General features: G+C 57.5%; 1 protein-coding gene across 2 annotated transcripts in view; it reads right to left on the bottom strand.

The window, feature by feature from the left end:
• Positions 1-1,933: 1,933 nt before the first annotated feature.
• The window catches only part of KDM4B (lysine demethylase 4B), a 139,596-nt gene continuing 116,822 nt past the window's right edge, over positions 1,934-24,707 (bottom strand). For both annotated transcript variants that reach the window (XM_084883665.1, XM_084883666.1), the window contains 12 exons: positions 17,056-17,498; positions 16,677-16,797; positions 15,425-15,603; positions 12,875-13,094; positions 11,370-11,446; positions 11,026-11,081; positions 10,665-10,773; positions 6,847-7,032; positions 6,608-6,772; positions 6,055-6,174; positions 5,104-5,196; positions 1,934-3,965 (listed from right to left, as the gene is read on the bottom strand). In XM_084883665.1, coding sequence (XP_084739791.1) covers positions 3,789-3,965; positions 5,104-5,196; positions 6,055-6,174; positions 6,608-6,772; positions 6,847-7,032; positions 10,665-10,773; positions 11,026-11,081; positions 11,370-11,446; positions 12,875-13,094; positions 15,425-15,603; positions 16,677-16,797; positions 17,056-17,498 — 1,946 coding nt within the window. In that variant the 3' untranslated portion in view covers positions 1,934-3,788. The remainder of the gene's footprint in view (positions 3,966-5,103; positions 5,197-6,054; positions 6,175-6,607; positions 6,773-6,846; positions 7,033-10,664; positions 10,774-11,025; positions 11,082-11,369; positions 11,447-12,874; positions 13,095-15,424; positions 15,604-16,676; positions 16,798-17,055; positions 17,499-24,707) is intronic.

Below are 24,707 nucleotides of genomic sequence, written 5' to 3'. Positions count from 1 at the left end.
ACTGGACAGAGTGTGCCCCTGGCCCGCGTCTTTCTGATAGGACAGCCTTGAGGGGCTGGATCCCATGAAACCTCACCTCCTAAGAAGTCTCCCGGACATCCTAGCGTCCAGGACCTCTACCCCCTCCTCCCTTCTGGTCCTTCAGGGCATGTGTCAGAGATGTAGCTGTGGTCCCTGAAGTTCCCGTCCTCTGCCTGCTCTCCTGAACTCTAAACTCCGCAAAAGCAATGCCTGTGTCCCTCTGTGCAGCCCCCTCCTCAGTCCGGCACAGGCAGGTGCGCAGGAAGCATTAGCTGCCTAATGAGTGAGTCCAGCTCTGAGTGCTGAGCCCAGGCCCATTGGCTCCACACGGCTGCACCCGCGGAGCCCAGCCCGGCCTCGCCTGGCTGCAGACCATGAGGGCCTGTCCCACACACCTCCCTGATTTACAATGTTCCAGAGAATGATGGTAACGGCGGGCCAGCTGCTGCCGTGCCAACCACCTGGGCCTGCTCTCTGGGGCCCCCAGCCCGGGGCTGAGGACTGAACGTGTCCATCAAGCTCTGGGCAGGCTCAGAGGACACTGACCTGTGTAGTCAGTGATGCAGAGGGTCCCTGTAGCAAATGGGGAAACAGTCCTGGTGCTGTTGAGGGCAGCTTCTCTCTGAAAAGGGTCTGAGAAGTCGGGTGAGATGGCTGTGGCTGGATGTAAACTTCACCAAAGGAAATCTCTGCTCAGGACACAACTGCCCTGCAAGAACACCCGTTCTGCAGGGGAAAAGCCGAGGCTCAGAGAGGGGTACCCCATGTCATAGGCTGCTCCTCTTCATCAGCCTGTACAAACATCGTGGGGCCCAGTTTTGAGTCCTTTCTCAGAGTCCAGTAAACACATCACCTCTGAGCTGACATCTAAAGGCCCTGCCCTGGCCCCAAACTCGTCTCTTCTCGTGGGGCTCTCTCCCCAGCCCCGGCCCTTGCACAGGCTGCCCCCTTCCAGGTCATGGCAGCGCCATCTTTCCAGGTGCTCAGTGCCGTTCCCTCCCTGCTGATCCCCAGCTCCCACCCTCACCCCCAGGCTGTCCTCCCGCAGCAGCCAGAAGGTGCCGGTGAGCACCCAAGCCAAGTGCCATCCCTCCTCAGCCCACTGCCCTCCAGGCTCCCACCCCCCTTGGGATGAAGGAAGAGGTGCTCCTGGGGCCCACAGACCCTGCACAACCTGCTCCCATCACCTCCTTCTCTCACCTCCCTCTCTCACTCTGCTCAGCCACTCAGGCTTCCTGGCCGCTTTTCCACCATATCAAGCAGTCCTGCCCCAGGACCTTTGCACGGGCTGTCCCCGTGGCTCACTTCCTCATCCTCAGGGCTCCTGTGTAAAAACAGGACGCTAGTAGCAGCACAGCCTACCATGGCCCCCTCCGCTCTTTACATTTTACTGTAAATCCCGTATGTCTTACTTAGTGTCTGCCTCTCTCACTGGTGTCAGCTCGAGGGCGGGGATCAGGCCTGCGATGTTGGTGTTATTTCCCAGTACTTGTGAGATGAGTGACATGTTCATGAGTGCCAGAGCCCGGACTCACCCCAGGGCCAGGAGACCCACGCTCTTGCATGCCCAATAGATGCCCACCACTCAGGTGTCACGGGAACTGCTCAGAGGCTGAGAGGCAGCAGGAGAGGGCAGCCATTTTTTCCAAACAAGAGAGGGGGCAAAGACAGAGGGTGCTGCTTGACTGTTCCTGCAGAGGGGACCCACTGCCACAGCCGCCTCAGCCCCCGCCTGCCTGAGGGGCCAGAGAGCCTTCAGGAGGAATCTGTGCAGATACAAGCCGTGGACATCAGCGTGGGGAGGAGCCCTCCCCCCTGGGGGCCGGGAGCCGAGGGGCCAGGCCGCTGGGGAGACCGCCTTCCTGTCGCCCAGGCACCGCTCAGAAATGAAGACACACCGACGACAGGGACCTGTAATCGCAGTGCTCATGAGCCTTTAATTCATTAGGAACCTAGAGGCAGGGAAATTAGGCAAAAATACAGCACATCCTTAATCTTGGACGGGAAAAAACTCAGGTGGGTGGGGGGTGGGTTTCTGTTTTTGCACACACCGTCACACATCTTTATGGAAAATGTGCTTCCCCTTTGCTGTGCGGCCACCTGTCTGCTCAAGTCATCCCGAAACCCATGGCAGGGGCCCGACCCAGAGACCCCGCCACGGCCAGACCCCTCAGACCCCCAGGACCGCGGGCCACAGAGTATCTGCCTGCTTCTTTTTATTCTCTTTACAATATAAATAGCATTTTCAAACTACATATGAATACAGAGATGGCGCCACCAGGCGGGCTGCTGCATGCAGAGGGAGACCCCCACATCTCGGTGACTCCCCTCAGTCCCTCCCGCCCCCGCCCACTCGGGCACCTGCCCTCCTCCCCCCACCAAGGGAATGAAAGGTTCTCGGCTCATTTACATACTCTCCATTTTCCTTAAATAGTTTTCTCTGGCCTGGTAATCGTTAGAACACTTTTTTTTTTAATTAAAAAAATGTATACACGTAAGTGACGCTGTCAGTCCTGCAGGGAGAGGGCAGGCGGGACGGAGGGCGCGGGTCCTTCCCGAGCTCACGGGAAAGCGTTTCTCTCCTAAGTCCAACCCCCCACTCTAAGTGGCAGATCCTTCGGGCTGAAAGCAGCGCTGTCTGCTCCCTCTCTCCTCACTCTCTCCCAAACACGGGGTCACAGAAGGACAGGACGCTGCCAGCCCCCGGGGTCCCAGGAAGCCCTCTCCATGCCCCTTCCCCATTAGGGCCGCAGCCAAAGCAGGGGCCCCGGGAGCCGGGACACAGGCTGGACGGGGCCCCTGGAGGCCTGCTTCGGCCGTTCCTCCCTCCCAGAAAGCCTGGCGCCCATCTGCTCCGGCTGCAGGCACCCACTTTGGGACTCCCTCCCCGGAGCAGGCTGAGGGGTCCTGGGTGGCACCAGGGACAGTCAGTCTGCACAGAGCCCTCTCGCATATGCAGGCCTCTCTGTGGAATGGTTCTCCCGGGGGAAGAAGCAAAAGATGGAACAAACCAGAAGAGATTGTTTATTTGCAAAGGTGCTCAGACAGGAGGGAGGTGCCCAGACGCCGTGGCCAGCACTTGGCCACCAAAAGGTCCTCCGGCTCCTGCCTGGCAGAGGGCTGGCATGTGGCCAGCTGCGCAGGCCTCCGCAAAGTCAGGGAGAGGGCAGAGTGGCGGGCGCCGCCTGTCGCTGCGTGTCCTCCCCTCCAGGCCTCACGCACTTCCCTGCCTGCTCACAGAGGAGTGAGATCTTAACACAACAACAAACAAAAAATGAGATGCTTTTGTCTCCCTCAGCACGTCTCGGTTCTAATAAAAAGAATATTTTTTGTTTTGTTTTGTTTTTAAAGCAACAAATCTACAAAACAACTTTAGGGACTTTTTTCCTCTTCTTTGTTTTCCTTTTTTCTTGAGTTTTTTAAACAATAAGTATTTATAGAAAGAGCCTCACAAAGGAGATCTATGTACAGGAGTCACAATCTCAAAGGCTGCTCAGGAGGCAGGCAACGCAGTAGCACCTTTTCGAGAAGAAGAGCTTACGGTTCACGAATCTGAGTAGTAGGGGTGGCGCGAGCCCCCGCCGATGCCCCCAGAGCCGGCGCGACCCCACTCCCTGAGTCTGGGCCCAGCACCCGCTGCTCCTGTCCCCGCAGAGCACGGAGGTAGCCTCTCGGGGCGGGAGGCGAGGACAGGAATTCACGGCAAGCAGATGCGGGCCGCGCCGCCTGCTGTGCGGGGCCGGGCTGGCTGGCGGCGGCCGGCTGTCCTAGAAGGCGGCTCGGGGCCGGCACTGGGCCTGCAGGAGGCTCTCCATGAAGGCCAGGTAGTCTGGGTCCCGCCCCGCGTCCTCGGCGGCTCGCGGAGTGCCCACTCGCGGGCGCTTGGCGGCCTTCACGTCCTCTCCAGAGAAGGCGCTTTCCTGCGGCGCCCCGGTGCTGACGGACTGTGGGACCAAAGCACAGGAGTTAGTGCAGAAGGGGGTGCATGGACTGAAGGTTTAGGTCCCCCAAGTTCCTGTGCCGAAGCTCTATCCACCAGTGGGATGGTATTAGGGGCGGGGCCTTTGGGAAGGCATTAGGCCATGATGGTGAGACCTTTGAGAAGGACCCCAGAGTGAGTGCTGTGCGGCTTGAGTGTTCCCCCCTCTGTCTTCCCCCCTCGCCCACAACACACACACAAGGACCCCAGAAGGTGGCTGGCTGTGAACTTGGAAGTGGGTCTCACCAGACACCTGATCTTCCAGCACCCTGAACTTGGACTTCCCGCTTCCAGGACTTTGGGAAACAATGCCTGTGGTTTAGGCTGCCCAATCCGTGGTCTGTTACAGTAGCCAGGACAGGCTGAATCAGGGCTCCACTAACTGTCCCTCACCTAACGGCCTTCCGAGAGGGACCATTAGTCACCGGATGGCTTCTCCTCAGTGGCCCTGCCTCCGTGTAACCCCCGATCCTGTGTGTGAGCCTCCGTCACTGGCCCTAGAAGGGGGTGGCCGGGCCTGTTCTGTGCCACAGAGGCCATGAGGAGGGATGGAAGTGCAGCTGCTCGCCTGTGTGGCAGCTCCAGTCCATTCCCCAAGGGAACATGGTGTCTGAGGTCAGCTGGGCACTCCTTCGCACTCCTTCCTCACTCCCCCCACCCCCCGCCAGCTCTTACTTTGAGCTCTGAATGAGCCACAGCTGCCTGCGCCTCAAAACCTGGCCTTCGGATTAAACACAAAAGAAAGGGAGCAGCGATGGGCGGGTGGGAAGAAAAGGCCCATGGCTTCCCACCTCCGGGACTCACTGTTCCCTTTGAAAAGGGATGAGCCTTAGAAAAGTGTCTCTTTTTGCACCGCCAACCTTGGAGCTCAGGTCTGTGTGCGGCGGCAGCTGCTCCGCGTGCAGACGTGTCACCGTGCGCCTGCCTGGTGCAGGCTCGCCGCCTCCTCCCTGCGCTCTTACTGGGAACGGCCCTCCAACGGGCCCCCATCTGCCAGGCCATGCTCACTCCCTGGGAGCTGCCCCCCAGGGGAGCAAAGGCCAAGGCGAGGAGGTCAAGGCCACATCCCATGATCCTGAGGGCTACTGAGGGCAGCCACTTACCAGCCGTGACCGGACCCGCTTGGGCAGCTCCTCCTCCAGGGTGAAGATGTCGCCGCGCTTCACTGTCAGCTGGGACCCGTCCTCAAACTCCACCTGCCGGGGCACAGTTCTCAGGCTGGCGCCACCACAAGGACTCACTCCCAAGGCCCGCCACCCAGGCCACTGCTGCTCAACTGCCCAGAAGGGAGCTGGGCCAGGGCATCCCCACCGGCCACTCATGTCCCCACTCATCACTAAGGGCATGAGGGGAAAAGGGATGTGACTACAAGAGAAGGAGGCTTGCCCGGCCAGCATGGCTCAGTGGTTGAGCATCGACCTATGAACCAGGAGGTCACGGTCCCATTCCAGTCCGGGCACATGCCCGGGTTGCGGGCTCAATCCCCAGTGTGGGACGTGCAGAAGGCAGCCAGCCAATCAATGATTCCCTCTCTTCTATCTCTCTTCTCCCTCTCCCTTCTTCTCTGAAATCAATGTATATATACATAATTTTTTTTTCAAAGTGATGAAAGGTCCAGATTGTTTTGTTTTCTCTGCTAAGAGAAAGCAAAACAGCAAAGAATTCGCAGTCATCATCTGTGGTGCTGGGTCATGGGTGGTTTTCTTCTAGGGTTCCACGCTTGTAAATAATTTCTCTTCCACAATCATAGGAAGGAACAACCATCCGTCTTCATTAAAAAAAAAAAAAAATCAGGGACACTGAGCTATATGCTTAAAAATGGTTAAATAGTACATTTTATGTTATCTATGTCTTCCCACACAAAAAATCGAGAAAACATCTGTAAGGGGGAAATATTAGTCAATTTGAGGCCCCTTCCAGCTTAAAACTATCACAAGCCCTAACTTTCTGGGTTAAGTGGGCAAAGACGCTCAGTCCTCAACAGCACACTCAGGGGCCCACCCGATCCTGCGGGTCCCCCGCCTCCTACGCCTGGAAGACAGGACCCTGCTCACCTGGTAGATGTGACTGGTCACAGAGGAGATGAACTTGGCCTTATAGATGTTACCGTCAGTCCACCGGAGTTCAACAAACTCCCCCTCGGGTGGGGGTCCCAGCCGGACACAGTCTCGACTCTGTTATAAACAAGAATGTGTGTGTGGTGGTGGTGGGGGGGGGGCGGGGTGTCAATCAGGGAAAAAGGAGACATATGTAAAACTTTAGGGGGGGGGCAAGAATGTGGCTGGAGGTGAGATGGTGGGCTCTGTGGGGTGTAGATCCTCCCCAGGCTCTCCAGCCTGTGGAAGCCAGTGGCACTCTCTGAGCTTACAGGATCGGGTGCTGGGCAGGGGTGGGAGGTGGGGGTGATGCAGTGCCCACCCTGGGGGGCAGCCCTTGCTGTGGGCTCATCTAGACTGACAATGCTTTCTGCTCTGTTCTCTGCTAGGCCTGTGGCCTAGACCTGTTCAGTGGGTCATAGGGGGCCCTGGACACAGGTGACTCTTTGAGGGATGTGGGCCACTCCTGACTGCTCAGCCCCTGCCCACCCTGTGCCCGCCCACCGCTCACAGTGATGCTCTCCGGGTACAGGTTGTCACTGTAGGACCCGTCCTCAAAGTTCACTTCGTAGAAGGTCTGCGTGGTGGCGCCGATGACGCGGCACCGGTAGTAAAGCCCGTTGCGGTTCTTGGTGATGACCACCTGGCCTAAGGACACAGCTCTCAGGAACTGGACCTGGCGGAGGGAGAAGCCGCGTCAGCGCTCGGGCAGGCGGGCGGGCAACGGGCGGGGGGAGGGCTGGCACTCACGGTGTGGCCCCCCGACTTGTGCTTGAAGCAGGTGATGGAGACGACGTAGGGCCAGTCATCTGGCTCCATGAGGACCCCTGCGGCGCGGGCACAGGTCACGTGGAAGGACGTGGAGCAGCGCTCGCACGAGCACTGGATACAGGCCCCAGACACCTTCTTCGTCCGCTTCCGGCAGTACACGCATTTCTGAGGCGACATGGGGAGAAAATGGGCTCCGGCCGGCACCCGGGACTGGAGCCCCCACAGAGTTTCCAGGGCTGTTTCCTAGGAGTGACCCCCAAGGCCCAGGGCCGGGAGACAGAAGCCCTGGCAGGCCGGCCTTGGCTGGAGTCACCTGGGAAAAGCCCAGGGAGTCCAGCGAGCAAGGGGCGGAGGGCCTCGCCACGGTGGAGAGCCCCTCAAACCACTGGCCTGTGGCTCCCTCCCACCCCAGGAGCACTCCCAGGACCCTGACACACGGCCCCTCCAGAGGTGCCGGCAGCAGGCACCAACAGCCACGTGGCAGAATACAATTCAGCCAAAACAAGCAGGACGCACTGACACTCATTACGTGGTGGGCCTTGAACACGGGATGCTCAGGGAGAGAAGCCAGACCCCAAAGGCCACACAGTGTGATTCCATTCATGGGAAAGTCCAGGCGGCACATCCAGAGATAGAGGTGGATCGCCAGGAGCAGGGGGCTGAGGGGCTCTTTGGGGAAGATAGAATGCTCTGGAATTAAAGGTGATGGTTGTACAACTCTGTGAAGGTATTAAAAGCTACTACCCAATGGCTAACTTTACAATAGTGAATTCTATCCTAACTTTGAATAAAAAGCACTGCCGAGTAGCTTCCTTCCTAAGGAGGAGGGTCTGCGAGAGGGCGTTCCTGTGGTGGGGACGCCCCTGCCTGGAGTGACTGCTCCTATGGCATCAGCATCCCGGCACCCCCACACGGCGGCTCAGCATCGCCAGGCCCGCTGCTGCCGTCACTTTGAGCTTTTAATAAGCAGCCTTTATCACGCTGTAAGCCATGTTCAAAAGCCAGATAAGCACGGCGGCCAAGGGCACCGCAGGAGCTGCCACGCCGATCAATAGCAATGAGATCTCATTATTAAACCGTCAATATCGAATTCTCCCGCCGGCCTGGGGGACGCACTGACATACAACATGCCCCACGTGGCATTAACCTCGAGCCGGGGGCCCTCCGCAGAGCAGAGGTGAGCACAGCACCTGAGGTCCCCGAGGAGCCAGCAGGGCTCCCGATCTTGCGCTTGTGACTGCCCCACCTGAGGCCCAGAAGAAACCGTTGGCCTGGCCGAACTCAAAACACAACCATCCCCGGCCCCAGTGGGTGGCAGCTCATTATTCTGAGTTTCTGCATCAGAGAGAATGTGGGCCAGGCCATCTGTCAGGAGCTGAGCGTGGCGTGGGCCCAGTGTCTGGGTTTTTCCAGCATCCATCCCCGCCTGGTGAGGGGATGAGCGCACGGCACAGGCCACTGGGCAGACAGGGCCAGCCCCTACTCACCAGAACCACACCCCCCTCCCCCCAGCACCAGGGACGGTGGCCGGGAAGACTGGGAGACGGACGGACGGAGACCTGGAGCGACTGTTCCCGAGCATGTGGCCTGTGGCCCGGGAAGACGGGCGGGCAGCTGGGCAAGCAGGAGTTAACCACTGGCTTCCTTGCATGGCTCCATTAAGCAGTACAAGCCAGCCTCGTGTAAAAGGATTTTTAATTCATCGTTACAAGTGCTGGAAATGTCAGATGCTCCATAAAGCGTCTGGGGGAGGATGGATTACGGGCCGTGCACTGCACCATCACTCCACCTGAATGATGAAGCTTTTATGCCCGTAATCACCTGCAGGCCACCAGCCCCTCCTGGTTGCCCGCCTGCATCCAGCACTCCATGACTAAGGTCCCTGTCCCCCACTGGCTCCGGCTGGTGCCCACTCAGCTCTGCCTGCTGGCCCAGCACCTGTGGGCTTGAGGTGGGTGTCTCTGTTCCTTCCCACAGGACTCCCCACCAGGCCCACTGCCCACAGCCCAAGTCCTCTGCCTTCTGCCCTCTGCAGGCACATCAAAACCCAGGCCTGCCCAGGGAAGAAAATGGGAAGAAAAAAGCTGGGAAACAAAACAGGAAGAAAAGACAGCCATGGATGCTTCGGATGCCCCAGCCAAAGTTCCAGCTTCCAAATGCCACACGACAGTCCCCATCAGAGCTGCCACCCCCACATCCCTGAGTGGGACACACCCCAGCATGGCTGCCACACACTCACAGCAACGATAAGCCTGAGAGCAGGCACAGTGCTCAGACAGCATAAGCAGGGCTTTGCTGCGAGGCCCCCAGTGTGCACCATGAGGATGCTAGAGAGGGGAAGGCTGAACACAGAGAGGCCAAGGAGTCTGTTTGGAGTCACACAGCTGGCTGGTGGCCGAGCCAGGAAAGGAAGCCCGTGCATGCTAACAGTCACCCTCTGCCCTCACTGCCTGCTGCCCCAGAGGTTCACCGAGGATGGCCACATGCTCCTTAGATGGGAAGCTTGACGTAAACCACAAGGGTCAGTTATGAACTCTAACAACTCAACAGCAAACACACAACCCAATTTAAAAATGAGTGAAGGACCTAAATAGACATTTTTCTAAAGAAGATGTACAGGTGGCCAATAGGTACAAAAAGGTGCTAGCACAATGATCATCAGGGAAATCAAAACCACCATGAGCTATCATCACAGGCATCAAGAAGACAAGAGGTAAGTGTGGGTGAGGATGTGGAGAAAGGGAACCTCATGCACTGTTGGTGGGATGTAAACTGCAGCCACTATGGAAAACAGTATGGAGATTCCTCCACAAATTAAAAACAGCAGACATATGACCCAGCCATTTTTATTCTGGGTATATATACAGAGGAAATGAAAACAGGATGCTGAAGAGATAAGTATAGAGGGTGGGGCAAAAGTAGGTTTACACTTGTGAATATGCAGAACACAGTTTACTCTTGTAGTATCATTTATTTTATCAATTGTCATATGAGTAATTGTAAGCCTACTTCTGCCCCACCCTGTATACACCTCTGTGTTCTCTGTAGCATTATTCACAATAGCCAAGACATGGAAACAACCCAAGTGCCCACGATAGACGAATACATAGAGAAATGTGGTCCATTCGCACACTGGAGTGTTATTCAGCCATGATAAAAATCCTGCCATTTGAGACAACATGAAGGGACCGTGAGGGCACTATGTCAGTGAGGGAAACCAGACGAGTGGCCAAATGCTGCAGGATCCACTGAAAGGAGGCGCGCACAGCGGTCAGACTCAGAGAAGCAGCTGGAGGGGTGGGTGTCAAGGGAGGGGGTGTTGCCAGCCAACAGGTTTGAGTTGCAGTTCCACACGCTGCATATATCCCAGAGCTCTGCCACACAACATCGTGCCTATAGCTAACGATACTGGACTGTGCACCTAAAATTTTATTCAGAAGATCTCATGCCAAGTGTTTTTACCACAATTTTTTTAAAAAGTGGGGCTAGTTAGGGAGCAAGGAAAGCACAGGGCAGAGGGTGAGGCTTCTGCTTATGCAAAAGGTGGGAAGTGCAGCGCCTCTGGAGGGTGTGAAGGACCTCTCTGCGCAGAGGCGGGAGCAGGAGCCTGTGCCGCCCCGAGGGGGCCTCTCTCTGCGCACCTCCGTGCCTCTGGCTTCCGGACCTGTGCCTTTGGGACCAGGCAGGAAGTAATAGGTTTGGCCAGACTGACATTGATGGCATCTGGCTTCTTGATGCTCCCTACCCCCCCCCCCCCCCCCCCCCCCCCCCGACAGGACAAGATCCAGGGGTCCTACCAGCTTCCACCGCTGCTCAGGGATGGCGCTGATGTCCACGGGGTGGCGCTCCATCACATTCAGAAACCGAACTTCAGGGACTGCAATGGCGCAGATCACATGGACCCACCTGGGGGAGAGGGGGAGTCAGGGGTCATGGGTGCCCTCTACCTCCTCCCTGCCCCTTGCCTTCTCACTCTATTGGCACAGCCCCTGTTCATAGCGCTATTGCTGGCCAGTCAGGGCTTATAGGACTTATAAAAGATAATCTAATCTGAGTGATTATTTGCTCCTCCTGGTCCCCCGACCCCAACTCAAGGCCCTGAGGAGGAACCGACACCTCTAGGACACACCCAGGAGAAGCAGCACCCCTTCTACCCACCTCTTGTCTGTTGTCATCTGCAAAGCTCCTCCCCGGAGGTTGCACAGGCAGCATTCCTGCAGGAACAGACAAGCCCATGGTGAGGGGGGTCAGGGGAGGGCTGCCCCCATGCTGCTCTGGGGCCTGGTCCTTACATTTCAAGCTAGCAGTCACCAAAGGGAGGGTCCGGGAGTGCGTCGGGCTCCACCCCCTCACTGCCAAGGTGAAGAAACCAAGGCCCTTGGAGGTGGGGTCGCCAGCCCAGGGTCACTCTGTGGGATCGGGCAAGCCCAGGGCCCAGGCCTGGCTCCCCCATGGGGCTGGACAGCTCTCAGAGTACCACCCCAGCTGCAGGGGTGAGTTACCGCAGTCCAGGCGTGGGCTGTGCACCGGGAACACGTCCAGCCTTCGTTGACCAGCTCCGGGCGGATGCCGTAGCAACCTGGAAGGCAGCGGAGGACGGCTGAGCCAGGTGCACCTGTCACTGCAGCTGCACGCGAAGCTCGGGGCTTCTGGAAGCCAGCCTCGGCTCCGGGGGAATTGCTCTCACCTCCCTACCTCATCCCAGTCACGCACACAGCAGGAGAAGGGTCTGGAAACAGATGCTGGGAAGGAGATCAGGGCCCTGTCACTGCCCCCCACCTCAAGCTCTGCTGAGCTATGACCCTGTAAAGTGACCAGGAAATTGTATAACATGCAAAGTCAGCCTTGTGGACACTGGGGTTTGGATGGGCTGGGCTGGGTGCGCCGGCCCAGTGTCCAGGCGAATAGTTATTTCTGATACACGAGTCAGAGGTTCTGAGTCACGAAGGCGGTTTGCTTTGGAACGTGGTCATGGTTCAAAACAGGGAGAGGGCACAGAGGAGGAGGCACATGGACGGTGCTGCTCCCCAAAACAAGGGGTTCTGATCACCCTTGGGTCACTGCCCAGCAGCACTGCAGGCAGCAGCCAGGTGCAAAGGGGTCCCCAGAGGAGACCCCAAAGGACAGCAAGTGCCCAAGAGCCTACACTGGACCCCCTTGTGCTCTCCCCTGAGGCTTTCAGCCAAGGTCAGGCCTGGGGCCTGGCTCCTGCAGGAAGCAGGGGCTCACTTGCCTCCAGGGCCAAGTCTCAAGGAACTCACCTGTGCTAAGCCTTCTGCCTCCTGAGGTTAGTGAGGTACCTCTTTCCCTGAGAACCCAACCACAGGCCCCTCTAGAGTGGTCCCCGGGAGTCTGCCTGGAGAGCATCTCACTGAATCAACGGGCTCTCAGACGGGAGACAGAATGACCCCGAGTAGCCTCTGCTGCGACAGAGGAGGGACAGACTAGGGACAAAGGGCTGCTTTCCTCTGGAGGGCGGGAAATTACATGGTCCCAGAGGCTCTCTTTCTTCCTGGGATCTCAGCCTCTCATTCCCTGCCCTGATGCCTAAGAAGGGGGCAGAGGTCCATTCTGCTGTCTCCTTGGGCTATGCTTCAGGGTCTGGGAGAGGGTTGCTGACAGGAGGCATATCTGATCTGGACGTCTCCAGAGTCATAACTTTACCATCAACTCTGGCCCCAAAGCAGATCATTGTGTTACATAACAAACACCTAATCTCTTCCTGGGCTCCCGGCCTGAGGGCAGGGCAAGGCTCGGCAGAGCTGGCTGGAAGGGGGCGGGCCAGGCAGGCCCACCTTGGCAGGGGAAAGAGCAGGAAGCCTTCCCATGAAGGCCAGGACGCGCCCCAGGACCCAGGGCCTGTGACAGCCCCTAAACAGCAGCCGAGGGGAAGGGACTCTTGCTCCACAGCCGAGAAGGTGGCCATCCTAAAAGGGCGAGCACGGCTGCATGCCGCAGCCCCCACATCCTCCAGCCCAGCCTGCCTGTCGTGCGGGGCCCCACTCACTGGCATGGACCTGCAGGCAGCACTTGGCACAGGCGATCAGCAGGCTGGTCCCGTCGTCACCGATGTAGGAGTTTGCGGGGAGGGGCTCTGTGTTCTCGGCGCTGGAGGTGAAGCACATCTCAGGGATCAGCGGCCGCGTCTTCTGGCCACATTTGGAAGGTGGTATAGAAGGGCCCTCCCCGAGGGAGGCCTGCGGGGCCTCCTTCTCCATCTGTAGGGACTGTAGAAGGGGGGGGGGTTTCACTGGAGAGCCCAGCATGGGGCCACCTGTCATCATTAAGCCAGACTTTGAGGCCATCCTTCAAGCTGCTTCTATATCCAAACACGCCCCTAGCTGGCCTCCCACTGTCCCAGGTGTCGCACTGAGGCCTCCTTCCAAGAGGACGCCTGCGGCCTCCCCAGTGCACCCTCCAGCCCTCACCCTGCTCTCCCAAACACAGTCAGATCCTGTCCTGCTCCCACTGAAAACCCTCCATTAGGGTCACATCCGGATACAGCACCGACACCACCCTGGTGCCCTCACCCTCTTGCCTTCACAGCCCTTTACCCACTTCCTCTAGCCACATGGGCCTTGCTCTTCCTCCAACACCCCAGATGCCATCCTGGCCCAGGGCCTTTGGACACACAGTTTTCTCCTGCCTGGAGCACTCAGATCACTGTTCTGGACCCTGCCCTGCCAGGTGACCAGTAGCCCTGGCCTGACTCTGTGGTCACCTGATGCCATGTATCTGTGTACCTATGTGGATGTCTCCCCACTTCCAATATATACCCCATGATGGCTGTAATGAGTTCTCCAGATCTCCCCATGTGGTGAAATGACCCTGCCCAAGGCACTGGGATCTGGTACCCCCAGGCCTATCACAGGGCACGGGGCTCCCCGAAGAGCCTCCCAGGCCCTCCAAGGTGTGAGAGGAGGATTTGCCCTGCTCTTGACCCAGGAGGAAAGAGCTTCACCGGGGACCTTTGGCCTCACAGGCCAGGTGTCAGGAGGATGGTGGCACCTCACATTAGGGGACTTGCTCTGAAACAAGAGCCTCATATCAGTCTCTTGCCACCCCTCTAATCTGCCCCCAAATGACTTTTCCAAACAGGCAGCATGTCCAGCCACAGCCCTGCTTACCGCGAGGGCCCGGGTTTTGGAAACAGTTGGCCCACAAGCCTGCCGGCACTGCAGGCTGATTAAAGTTAGCCACGACTCTGCTGAACAGCTGGAATTAGGAAGATTCACGTCTGAAGTCGGAGGTGCCAGCACGCTGACTCCAGCAGCCTCTCCAGCAGCACTGAGGGGGCTGTGCCCGGAGAAGACATCTGGGTATCACTTGTTTCCTCCTCTAGACGCTGAGTCTGCTTACAGACAGTTAGTCTGGGCAGCTCTAGAGATGGGCACGCTGCCCTTGGCAGAGGGCACAGACCCCAGGGCAGCTCGGCTAATGTGTAGAAAGCACCAGGCACTAGGCTAGGAGCACAAGACCCAAAAGAGCAAGCGACACTTGGCTCTGTCTTCCAGGGGCTCACAATCCAGGGGTCAACAACACAGAGGCAGGAGCAAGAGCAGAGGAGAGTGGGGAGCCCAAGGTGGGGCATCCCAGAGCCAGTCGGGGACAGCAGATCTGGAAAGGCTTCCTGGAGGAGGTGGCAAACGAGTGAACTCAAAGAATGAACAAAAATCTGTCTGGCAAGACAGGTGGTGGGGGGTGGAAAGGAGACCCTGAGGACATCGAAGAGCACACTGTTGCTGTGTGGCATGAGGATCGGGTGCGGGCAGCTGTCAAAGGCCACAGGGCATGTGGCCTGGCTGAAGGCAGTGGTGGGCCCGACAGTCTCCAGCCAGGGAGTACATGGACAGAGCAGCCTCCCAAATGCCTGTGCTGGCCATGCTAAGGCACTAACAGGAAGGGCAGGGGCCCTGTGGGGGAGGAAAGGGCTGGAAAGCAGGCAATGGTCAGGGCTGGGGAGGGGGACAAGGGGATGAAATAAGAGGTTACGAGGGAGACTGGGCAGGCTGATGGCACACAATAGAGTGCAGGGAGACGCCAGGCTCCCAACTTGAGAAACATGGGACAGAGGGGCCCCAGTCTGGAAAGTGCAGGACACGGTGTGCTTGCCTCAGGGCTGAGCCATCAGGTCTTCATAGCTCTGGTGTCCCAGCTGGGTCACAGAGGGTCTTTGCCCTCACCCCAGCTCACCTCTGGGACGTGGCTGCTCACCACCCATGCCCTTTAGCCCCAGCTGGTGCCAACCCCAGGCCAAGCTGAGGACTTTCTGGGGACAGTGGTCATGATGCCTCCACGCCATCCCCACACCCCTCGGTCTGATACCCCATTTTTATTCCCATTGAAACATCAACCTGAACTGCCATGGGCTTCTTCCCGAGACTGTCCCCTCCCGCCCATTCCCGTCCTCCAGGCTCCAGCTGATCCCACTGTGGCTCCTGCAGCAAATGGGCTCTCCCTCCCCACCACCCGCCCCAGAGTTCCTTTCCAGCAGAGCGAACGATAGCACTGAGGGAACAGACAGCGCCCTGTGAGGCCCTGTGAGGCCTGTGCTCACCTGGCTGTACGGGTAGAAGAGGGTGCAGATGGCGCAGTAGGGCTCGGTGAGGGCAGCCACCGCGTTGAACTTCCTCTCAGCCTGGAAGCTGGCAGCCTTGTTCTTCCACTGCAGGGACAGCAGGGACCTCAAGGCCTCAGGGTCACTCATGTCCTCCTCTCCGGAGAAAGGAAATGCTTCTAGAACACGGGAGGGTGGAGGGGAGAGAAAAAGTTAAACCTCGCCTGAGGTCCACTCCCCCCCTTGAAGGGTAGGTAGTTTTACTGCCCAGAGAATCCTTGGTGATGTGTCCCCACTCACACAGCCTCTGAGTCTCTCTGCAGAGAGGCCACCAAGCCACCCAGGCTGGGGTGGAGGGGCTGGTCCTGTCTGGGGGTGGGAGATGGGCTAGGCCAAACCTTGGCAGGTTAGGTAGACTCTTGAGCTCAAAGGAGTCAAGAGAGTGTGTCTGAGAGTTGGGGGGGTGAGGGGGATAGAAAGGGGGTGTAGGAGGGAGGAGAGATAGCGTTACCAGAAAATCCTATTAAGGGAAGATGGAGGTCACTAATGGGCAGGTCTCTTCTGTCCTCCCTCCCCGCCCTGCCTGTCATTACCAGCCCCTTCCCCGAAGTCTCACTGCTGGGTTTCCTGAGCACCTGAGACTCAGTGCTCCCTGGGAGCCTGCCCCGGAAGCCAGTGCTCAATCCTGAGGCCCCAACCTCACAGCGGCTGGGCTGGGCCAGAACGCCTGGTACACGCCCTCCCAGTGAGGCAGAGGACACCGGGAGGGACTCAAGGCACATCTCATCTTCCTTCCACTCCTGGGAGCTCAGTCCTGTGATCCATGGAGCTTCTAGAACCCTCCCCGCCCTAGCCTTCAAATCAGATTCAGAATACAAGAAGTCATCCAGAAGATTCTCAAATTCCACATGCTTCTTAAGTGGAAGGCTAAAGCAGAAGAAAAATTGACTTCCCAGGGTTTCTGCCCACGAGATAGCAGCTCTGATTCTAGCTGAGTGTTAAATACAAGCTTCTCATCTCCGAGCCTCCATTGCTACGGCTCCAGATCCAGCTCCCACAGCCCATTGTTCCAACCTCTCCAAGGCCCACAGCTGGGCTCAGCAGCCCTGTGTCACCTCCCCACAGTGGCCAGCGGAGGTCTAAGCCCTGGTGCCTCTAATGACAGCTGCCTGCATGGGGAGGGGTGTTTCACGGGCTTCCTCTGTCACACAGCCTGGGGCCTGAGCAGGCAGGGGACAGCAACCTCGCTCACCCTCATCACTGGATGCCTCTTGCTTGACCACTGACAGAGGGGACCGGGTGGGCGGCTTGCCCAGAGGGTGGCGCCGGCTCTTCTTGATCTCCATCTTCAACTTGGAAAATGTTGACGGTGCCTGAAACACAGGACAGAAAGTGTCTTTGAGTCACAGTTCAGAGAAAGGAGCAGGTTCGGCTCAGTGGTGCCCTCGGTTTCCCCAGTAGGGAGTGTGAGAGACTGCAGGAAGAGGTGGCAGGAGCCACTGTGGTTTCTAAACCACACATACGCTACAGGCCTCTGTGAGCCATGGGCGCCATTCATGAGCAGGGATGCTGTGGCCAGGGCACAGGGACAGGCAGGATCCCCAGCCCCAGGGGCCTGGAGGGCATCCTACCTGCACTTCACTGGCTCCACTGTCCTCCTCAGGCTCCGTCAGCTCCATGGGGGCTAGCTGCTCCTTCCAGGTGGGTCCCTTCTGGGGAAAGTGCTCAGACGCCTGCTGGCAGGACACACGGCCCTTCTCACATGTGGCTTGGCTGGCCCAGGGCACCATATACAACATAGGGATGATGGGGCGCGACTTCGACTCCAGCTCCTCGCCAGGTGCCTCGGGGGGCATGACGTTGAGGGGCGGTGGCAAGGGGCTCTCTTCAGTGACTTCAGGGCCAGGGGTCAGCACTGGGGGCTCCAGTGGGGGCGGCAGCACCTCCTCACTGGGGAACTGGATGGGCAGGGGTGGCGGCAGCTCGGGAAGGAGTGGGTGGTGAGGGTGCAGGGGGCTCTTCTTCTTCCGGTCGCTCTTGGCCTTGGCTGGCCGCAGTTTGCCCTTCCTGTCCTCTGTGAGGAGAGAGGAAAGACCGGTCACAGCTGAGGCCAGTGGCCATGCACCCTCATGGGAGGCCCCTGCCCCAGGCAGGAGCTGGCTGGAGAGGGGAGAAACCCCTCCGGCCTTCCCCAAAAGAACACAGGCTTCCAGCAAGTTAAAATCACTGCCGGGTTATGCTGCCAGGTGGCAGGAAACCAGCCACTCCCGAGTCTTAGGGGAGCCCCCACCCCTGCCCTCACCTCTGGGTTCTGCACGTGCTCAAAGCACCTCTGGGATTAGCTTGAGGTACAGGAGAGATATGTGTCTTTCCCAAGGGGCAGGGAGAAGAGGCAGGATTTGTTTTCCTTTCGGATATCTGAGTTTTGTGTATTTCTACAGTGAAAACACACAACTTGTAGAATTTTTTAAAAGCAAAGTCTCAAACAACAAACCACAAAGGAGAAGTTACTTAAGAGGAACCAAAGGCAGATGGGCTTGGCGGCCCTGGAACTCCCTTCTCCCTCAAGGGCCGGTGCTGGGGGATTTCCTGGCAGGTGACAGGGCAGGGTGGGAACAGGTGAGGGTGTCTTCCATGGCATTTTAATTGGGGGCCAGGATGGGTGTGTGGTTGGCAGAATCATAGTCTCCAGAGACACCCACATCCTAGCTCTGGGACCCGTGAGTGTGGAACCTGAAGTGGCCATGACTTTGCAGATGGGAGTGGGTGAGTGAAGATGGTCTGGGTGAACCCAGTGTACTAGCAGGGTCCCTAAAAGCAGAGGACCTTTTCCAGCTGTGGTCAGAGGGAGCCGTGACTACAGAAGGTGAGAGGGATGCTGATGCTGGGAGGAGGAGCCACAAGCCCAGGATGTAGCGCCTCCAAAAGCTGGAAATGACCCTCCCCTGAGGCCTCAAAATGAGCCAGCCCTGTCACACCTGGGTCAGTGTCAGGAGGCCCACGTGAGGCTTCTGACCTCCCAGACTGTCAGCAAATATATGTGAGGTCACTGTCGTAGCAGCCCCAGGGACTCTGCTCTCAAGGATGACAGGCCTGGCAGTGAACTACCAGGGCAATGACCTACCATGGCAGGCTGGGAGCACAGTGAACTCTGCAGTCCTCAGGCCTTGCCTGCCCTGTCTGGAGAATGGGCACAAAGATCATCTGGGTGTCCCAGTTCCCCGGGGGTTCAGGATGCTACATAAAGAACACTGGCTGGGAACCAGGGGACCAGCTATCTTGGCTGCCTGCAATGAGTGGTTCCTGAACACCCCAGGATGAGGGTTGTGCTGCTGACAGGACTCGGAGGCCCAGAGTTACCTGTGCTCAGCAGTCTCAGGCTGGGAAAATAGGGACAAATGGAGGGCAAGGATCCGTCCCTCTCCATGTGAAACTAGTGACAACGGGAAGTATAATGAGTTCTGATGTGCAACACGGCAGCCACATTTTTACCTCTTGCTATAAAAACCTGTCCATATGTCACCCCTGTTCCTCAGCCAAAGATGACGGAATAAATGCTGATGACCTTGGGTGAGGGCTTGTCACTTAACCCCTGATCAGCACTGACTCCAAGAAGGAACAAGCAAGGAACCTGCCTGCCAGCAGACACCAGCCCAAAGCACTGAGAAGAGCCGAACTGCCCACCCACTCCCAATAAGGGGCTGCAGAGCTTGGAGCCAGGCCTCAGGAACCATGAGGAGGTGCCCCAGTCCCCCCTCCCTCCTTCGCTCCCTGCTCCCACCCTCCCGCGTCTGCAGCTGCAGCCCTGCACTGGCTGCTGGGACAGCCCATGGTGTCCTTGGCAAGCATAACCTGTGTTTTCCAGGACAGACTCCATCAGCCAGAGGCAGGGGATGCTCACCCCCACCCTGGCCCCTGCCTCCTGGTCCTGAGTCTTCTGGAGGCACCAGGATTCTCCCCTCGCCTCTGCCCCACCAAGGGGAGCCTTAACCACTCCCCCTGGACCCTACCCTGCCAGACCATTAGGGGTCTGGGCAAGCTATCTGGCCAAGGAAAGCAAATAATAGATCTCCCTCCCCTCCAGTAGTGGATGGCTCCCTACAACAAAGGCCCCTTCCCCATCCAGGGACGCAGAGGGAGAGAGACGCGGAGCATTGCTCAGTAATGCCCGGTAACAGCACACGGCCCAGGAGGTGACCACAGGCCTGGGAGATGAGTGGCCAGGGTGGTGTCGGGGCTAATGTACAGAACCAGCACAGAGGCTGGCCCTTAGAGCCGCTATCCTATTTGTGTAAAAGGCACTTTCAGATAAATGCTTTGTTCTCTAAGGAAAGTCAGTATTTCTTCCACCCTCATAGTCCAAATATTGAATGAGAATCGCACCAGTCTGTCATCCTGAGGACACTGGGTCTAATTTACTCTCCACTCTGGAGGCTCTGCTGTAAAAAAGGTACACGGCCTTTTCCCCATGCCTCCAGGCTCTGGGAAGCCGAGGGAGACAAACACAGAGGGCCCTTTAGGGGACAAGCCCAAGGCCAGGAAGGATACCTGGGGCTCCGGTTCTGTCACCACAGGACTCCCCTCCCATCTCATCCCCCACCAGGGGCCACACTGTCAGAACTCAGCAAGCTCCCCACCTGCTGGGGCCCAAGGAAGTCTCAAAATGGAGCAGAAATTTTACATTTAAAGGGCTTAGGGTCACACTGGCTGATATTACTAAGTGGTTAGAGCATCAGCCCCACTCTGAGGGGTCATGGGCTCAATTCCCAGTCAAAGGCATGTAACTGGGTTGCAGATTTGATCCACAACCCCAGTCAGGGGCACATGTTGGAGGCAAACAATTGATGTGTCTCTCACATCAATGTTTCTCTCTCCCCTCCCTTTCACTCTCTCTAAAAATCAATGGAAAAGTTATCCTCTGGTAAGGATTAATAGAAAAAAAAAGGGGGAGGGGGCTTAGGGTCAAGGGAAAAAAGGGAGGCTTAGGATCCCAGACAGTCCCTCCCCAGTAGGTAGGGCCTCCCACTTCCTGGGGTTCAGGACACAGGTGGGCAGAATGCAGGGACCGCCCCCCGCCCATAGCAGACAAGCTGAGACCCTTCTAACACTATTCTTAGAAATAGGGAGGATGCCACAGCCAGGAGCACTCCCTACTCCACTGGATTTTATCACCCTGGCAGGTTCCTTGGAGTTCCCACACCTTCTCTATGGCACCAAGTTCACTGGGGTCGGGAGTAGGGAACCAAGGTAAGGGGTGCACTGAGATGACGTGATAGATCTGGGATCCCAAGCTCAACTTCTGCTATATGTTGCCCACAGAACGGAGTGGTGGCATCATGACTGCAATCTGGCTTGGAGACACTCCACTCCACGCCCCTCCACCCACTGCCCAGCCGGGGTGATGGTCTTAGTCCCATGGTCCAGGCTACTCCTGCATTCTTCCCATGCAGAGCCCGAGGCAGGACGCAGCCTCGTGTGGGTGAGGCCCGGATGGACTGTGCTGGGGGCCGGGGGGGGGGCGGGGGGGGGCGTCCTACATGGCAAGATGTGTCTCCAAGAGAAGACACATAAAGGCCCAGCCCATCTGTTCTCTGCTGGGTACAGCAGCCTTTGCTGTCCTGGCCTAAAGCCAGTCACAAGCTGTCAGGCTATTTCTGAAACCAGGGGCTCCATGACCATGAACTGCCCAGAGGGTGCTCCTGTCTCCTCAAGGCCCTGGGATGTCTCAGGGTGGGTCCCTCTGGCTGCTTGCTCTGCCTGGGAGTGTACAGCACTGGCGGGACCAGCCCTCCTGGGTCTTGGCACTGCCCCTACTGCCCCATCTCCCAAACTGTGAGAAACTACAGGTGGGGCGAGAGTACTGTGACATGGCCACAGCCAGACAGGAGAAAGGAGCCCCTGCTGTCCCAGCAAACCAGGACTGAAACGGCTGCCTGGGTGAGGGGTAGGCACGGGGGTGGGAGCAGAGAGAGGCTGCTGGTCTTTCCCAGGGCAGCAGCTCTTCTCAGACCACCCAGCAGTGGGTGCAGAGTGGGGACACCTGCAGCTGGGAAGCAGCCTCCCAGCCCTGGGGGCCCCATCAACCAGCCCAGAGTCCCTCCTACCCACTGAGGGCTTCCGTCTGCCCCTCCAGAACCCAGATGTTGTCAAAGTGTCCAGTGTGTGAGCGACAGCAAATGGTCTCCCTTTGCAATCATAAAATTATTGCTCACACATGACATGATCCTTAGCACTTACAGCTTTTAGGGACATTAAGCTGGTATTAAAGGAAGTCTGGAAACCACTTTAAAACCTTCTACTCACTCCCCGATGTGCTTGCTGTCACCCCTGACTGCAAACGCTTATTTGATGCATTCAGAGTTGTCTTCCCACAAGGGCTCAAGAGATGGCTCCCAGGAGGCCCTCTAGCAGTGGCAGCCACATCCAGGGCCCCAAGGGACCACATCCTTTCCAGAAAAAGACCCCACACACAACTCAACTCTTCCTTCTTGGAAACAGGGCTCTGTCACGGGACAGGGACAAGGTGGATGCTGAACCCTGGGGAGCACTATCAGCCCTGAGCAGACGCACCACCCCGGAAACGGCCCATCCTTGCCTGGGTCCACGTGCCGCTGGAAACCATGAAAGCCACAGCCCTGGAGGACTGTACCAAGTCCTGGCCACATGACACCATCTGACACTGTGACCGTCCCTGCAGTGCAGGCCCTTTGGGAAAAGGCCCAGGGGTCCTGGGGTGAGGCTGTTGAGGGAAAGGGGAGTGAGTGCAACGGCTGATGAGGAGAGCACGTGTCCTCCACATCTCCCTCCACGTGGCTTGTCGTTTCACCTATAGCACATGTTTTACTCTCAATGAACATGGAACCTCCTGTTTAGGCAGCAATCTGGAGAAGCAGCCCTCCATCATGAGGCCCTAAGTCCCGGGGCCCACCTCGGAGAGCTCATTATTAACCATCACAACCCAAACTCGACCACCCAACTGCCTTAGAGAACGTGCATGTTCATTCATATTCTTATGTCCAGGAGCACACACGCAAGTGCAGGGCCTGAAGGACCATGGCACGTGACACCATGTACCCTTCCACCCCCACTCCGGGAGCCCCCAGGAGTAACCCAAGGCTTCTCGGTTTTAGTGTGTTTATTCTCAATTATGGGCTGGATTATGTCCCCACCCCCCAAATTCCTGTGTTAAATCCTACTCCCAGTGTCCCAGGGTGTGGCCTTATCTAGAGTCACTGCAGATGTCATGAGCTCAGGTGAGGTCATCAGGGAGGCCCTAATCCAATGTGACTGGTGTCCTTAGGACAGGACATTAGGGCAGAGATGCTGGCACAGGGAGAACGCCGTGTGAATGCAAAGATGGCATCTACAAGCCAAGGAGAGAGGCCTCCGAAGGAACCAGGTCTGACACCCTGATCATGGGCTTCTGGCCTCCAGATCTGTGAGACAAGAAGCTGTTTTTGAAGGCCCGTAGCCCATCTGGGTGCTTCGTTAGGCAGCCCAAGCCGACTCAACCGCTCCCTCAACAACCCACTGTCCAGCTGGCGAGTTTTCTGAACTGGAAGTAAATGGGACATTGTGTGCATGCCCCCTGTGACATTTGAGGCTCCCCTGAGAGGCCCCTGGGCACAGGCAGTGACCTTCACCTCTCCCACCTGCAGTGGAGGGGTGCTCCCTCCTGTCCTGCAAACTGACGGCCAGTCCCCAGACCTCCCGACTCTACTCTTCTACCTCTGTCCCTTCATCTACATTTAGATCGAACCCCACAGCCTGCTGGGATCCTGAAGGAGCTGAGAACCCCCAGATAGTGGTGGTGGGCAAGGTATGGGGCCTTCACACGGGGGAGTTCTCCCAACACACATGGCTCCATTATTTAGCAATTCTTCCTTACTTTTCAAAAATGTCTCTAATTTTCTCCAAAAGGTCTTTTATTTTTTGTTAGCTTTGTTCCAAAGTGCTTACTCTTTGGTTGCTTTTACTGTAGGTAGCATCCTGACAATACTGCCATCTGCCCATGGCTGGCCACGGAATGAGATCCGATTGCTGTGTGGGGCACACTCAGCTCCTCTACCGGACCTCAGTGACTCAATGGCTCAGTCCCCACATCCCTTTCTACGTAGGGAATCACGCCTATGCCCAGACATTGCCGGCAGATGCTTCCTCGCCAACCAGCCGCCTTCTCTCTCCACCTTACCTCTGCATCTCCTGGGTGTGTGACACCCCACTAGACAAGCACGTGTTGGAACGTCTTGGAAGGCGCCAGCACACAATTCACCTAGCAATGCTCTGCTCTTCCCCTGTGAGTGCATGAGGGTCCCCCGCAGAGACACTCGCCCGCCAGCCAGGGGACAGAGTCACTCCCTCACTGGGAACCAACATCAGCCTGTGGGTACATCCAGGTACGTCTCCAGCTGTGACCTATGGATAGTCACCTTGGATGCACCTCCTGGTGAGCACACAACGCTGAAATAGGCAGGGCCGTGCTGAACTCACACATCCCAAGACACAGACAACAGGAGGGGAACTGAGGACCCAAGCAGAACACTCCGGTGTCTATGGCCTGTGACTGGGGCCTGAGGCGCCACCGCCAGGCAATTGCCGTCCGGGCCCCATTTTTGCCCGGAGCCTGGGAAGGACCAGAGAGGAGAGGCCCCTCCTCTACCCTGAGAGCAGCTGCTATGTATGAACGGGGGAGTAGCTAAAGCTATAAATTAGAAAAATGAAACTAGCCATAAAGAAGAAAAGGAAATGCTGTAAAACATGGAGAGGAAACCTTTAAAACACATTAATACGCCATGGCTAACGTGGTCCCGTGCTGTGTGAGGGTATGTTTCTGAGACACTCCCACCACGACCCCAGCGCAGACTCACCAGCATCTGGCCACAAACAGCAGGCTGCCCTCCTTCACGATGGCAGACCACACCTCTGCTGTGGCTGAATGTCTCCCAAAATGCATTATGTTTAAACCTACCCCAACGTGATGGTCTCAAGTGATGGGGCCTATGGGATGTAATCGGGTCATGAGAGCAGGGCCCTCATTAACTGGATCGGTGCCCTGACCGCAGAGGCCGCAGAGCTGGCTGCTCCTCCACGTGTGGCCACAGCGCAAAGGCAGCCAGCTGCAACCTGGAAGGGGGCCTCACCAGGACCCGGCCACACGGCACCCCGAGGCTGTGTTTTAAGCTGCCTAGCCTGTGGTGCTCTGTGAGAACAGCCCTAGTGAACTGAGACCGCCACTCTTCAGTTTCTGGGAGAAGAGGGACTTTCCCAGCATCCCCCAGAATGT

This window comes from Pipistrellus hanaki (assembly GCF_964339955.1).
Source record: "Pipistrellus hanaki genome assembly, chromosome: 5".
Classification (NCBI taxonomy): Eukaryota; Metazoa; Chordata; class Mammalia; order Chiroptera; family Vespertilionidae; genus Pipistrellus; species Pipistrellus hanaki.
Note: the sequence above shows the minus strand (reverse complement) of the source record. Positions and strands in the feature narration are given on the sequence as shown.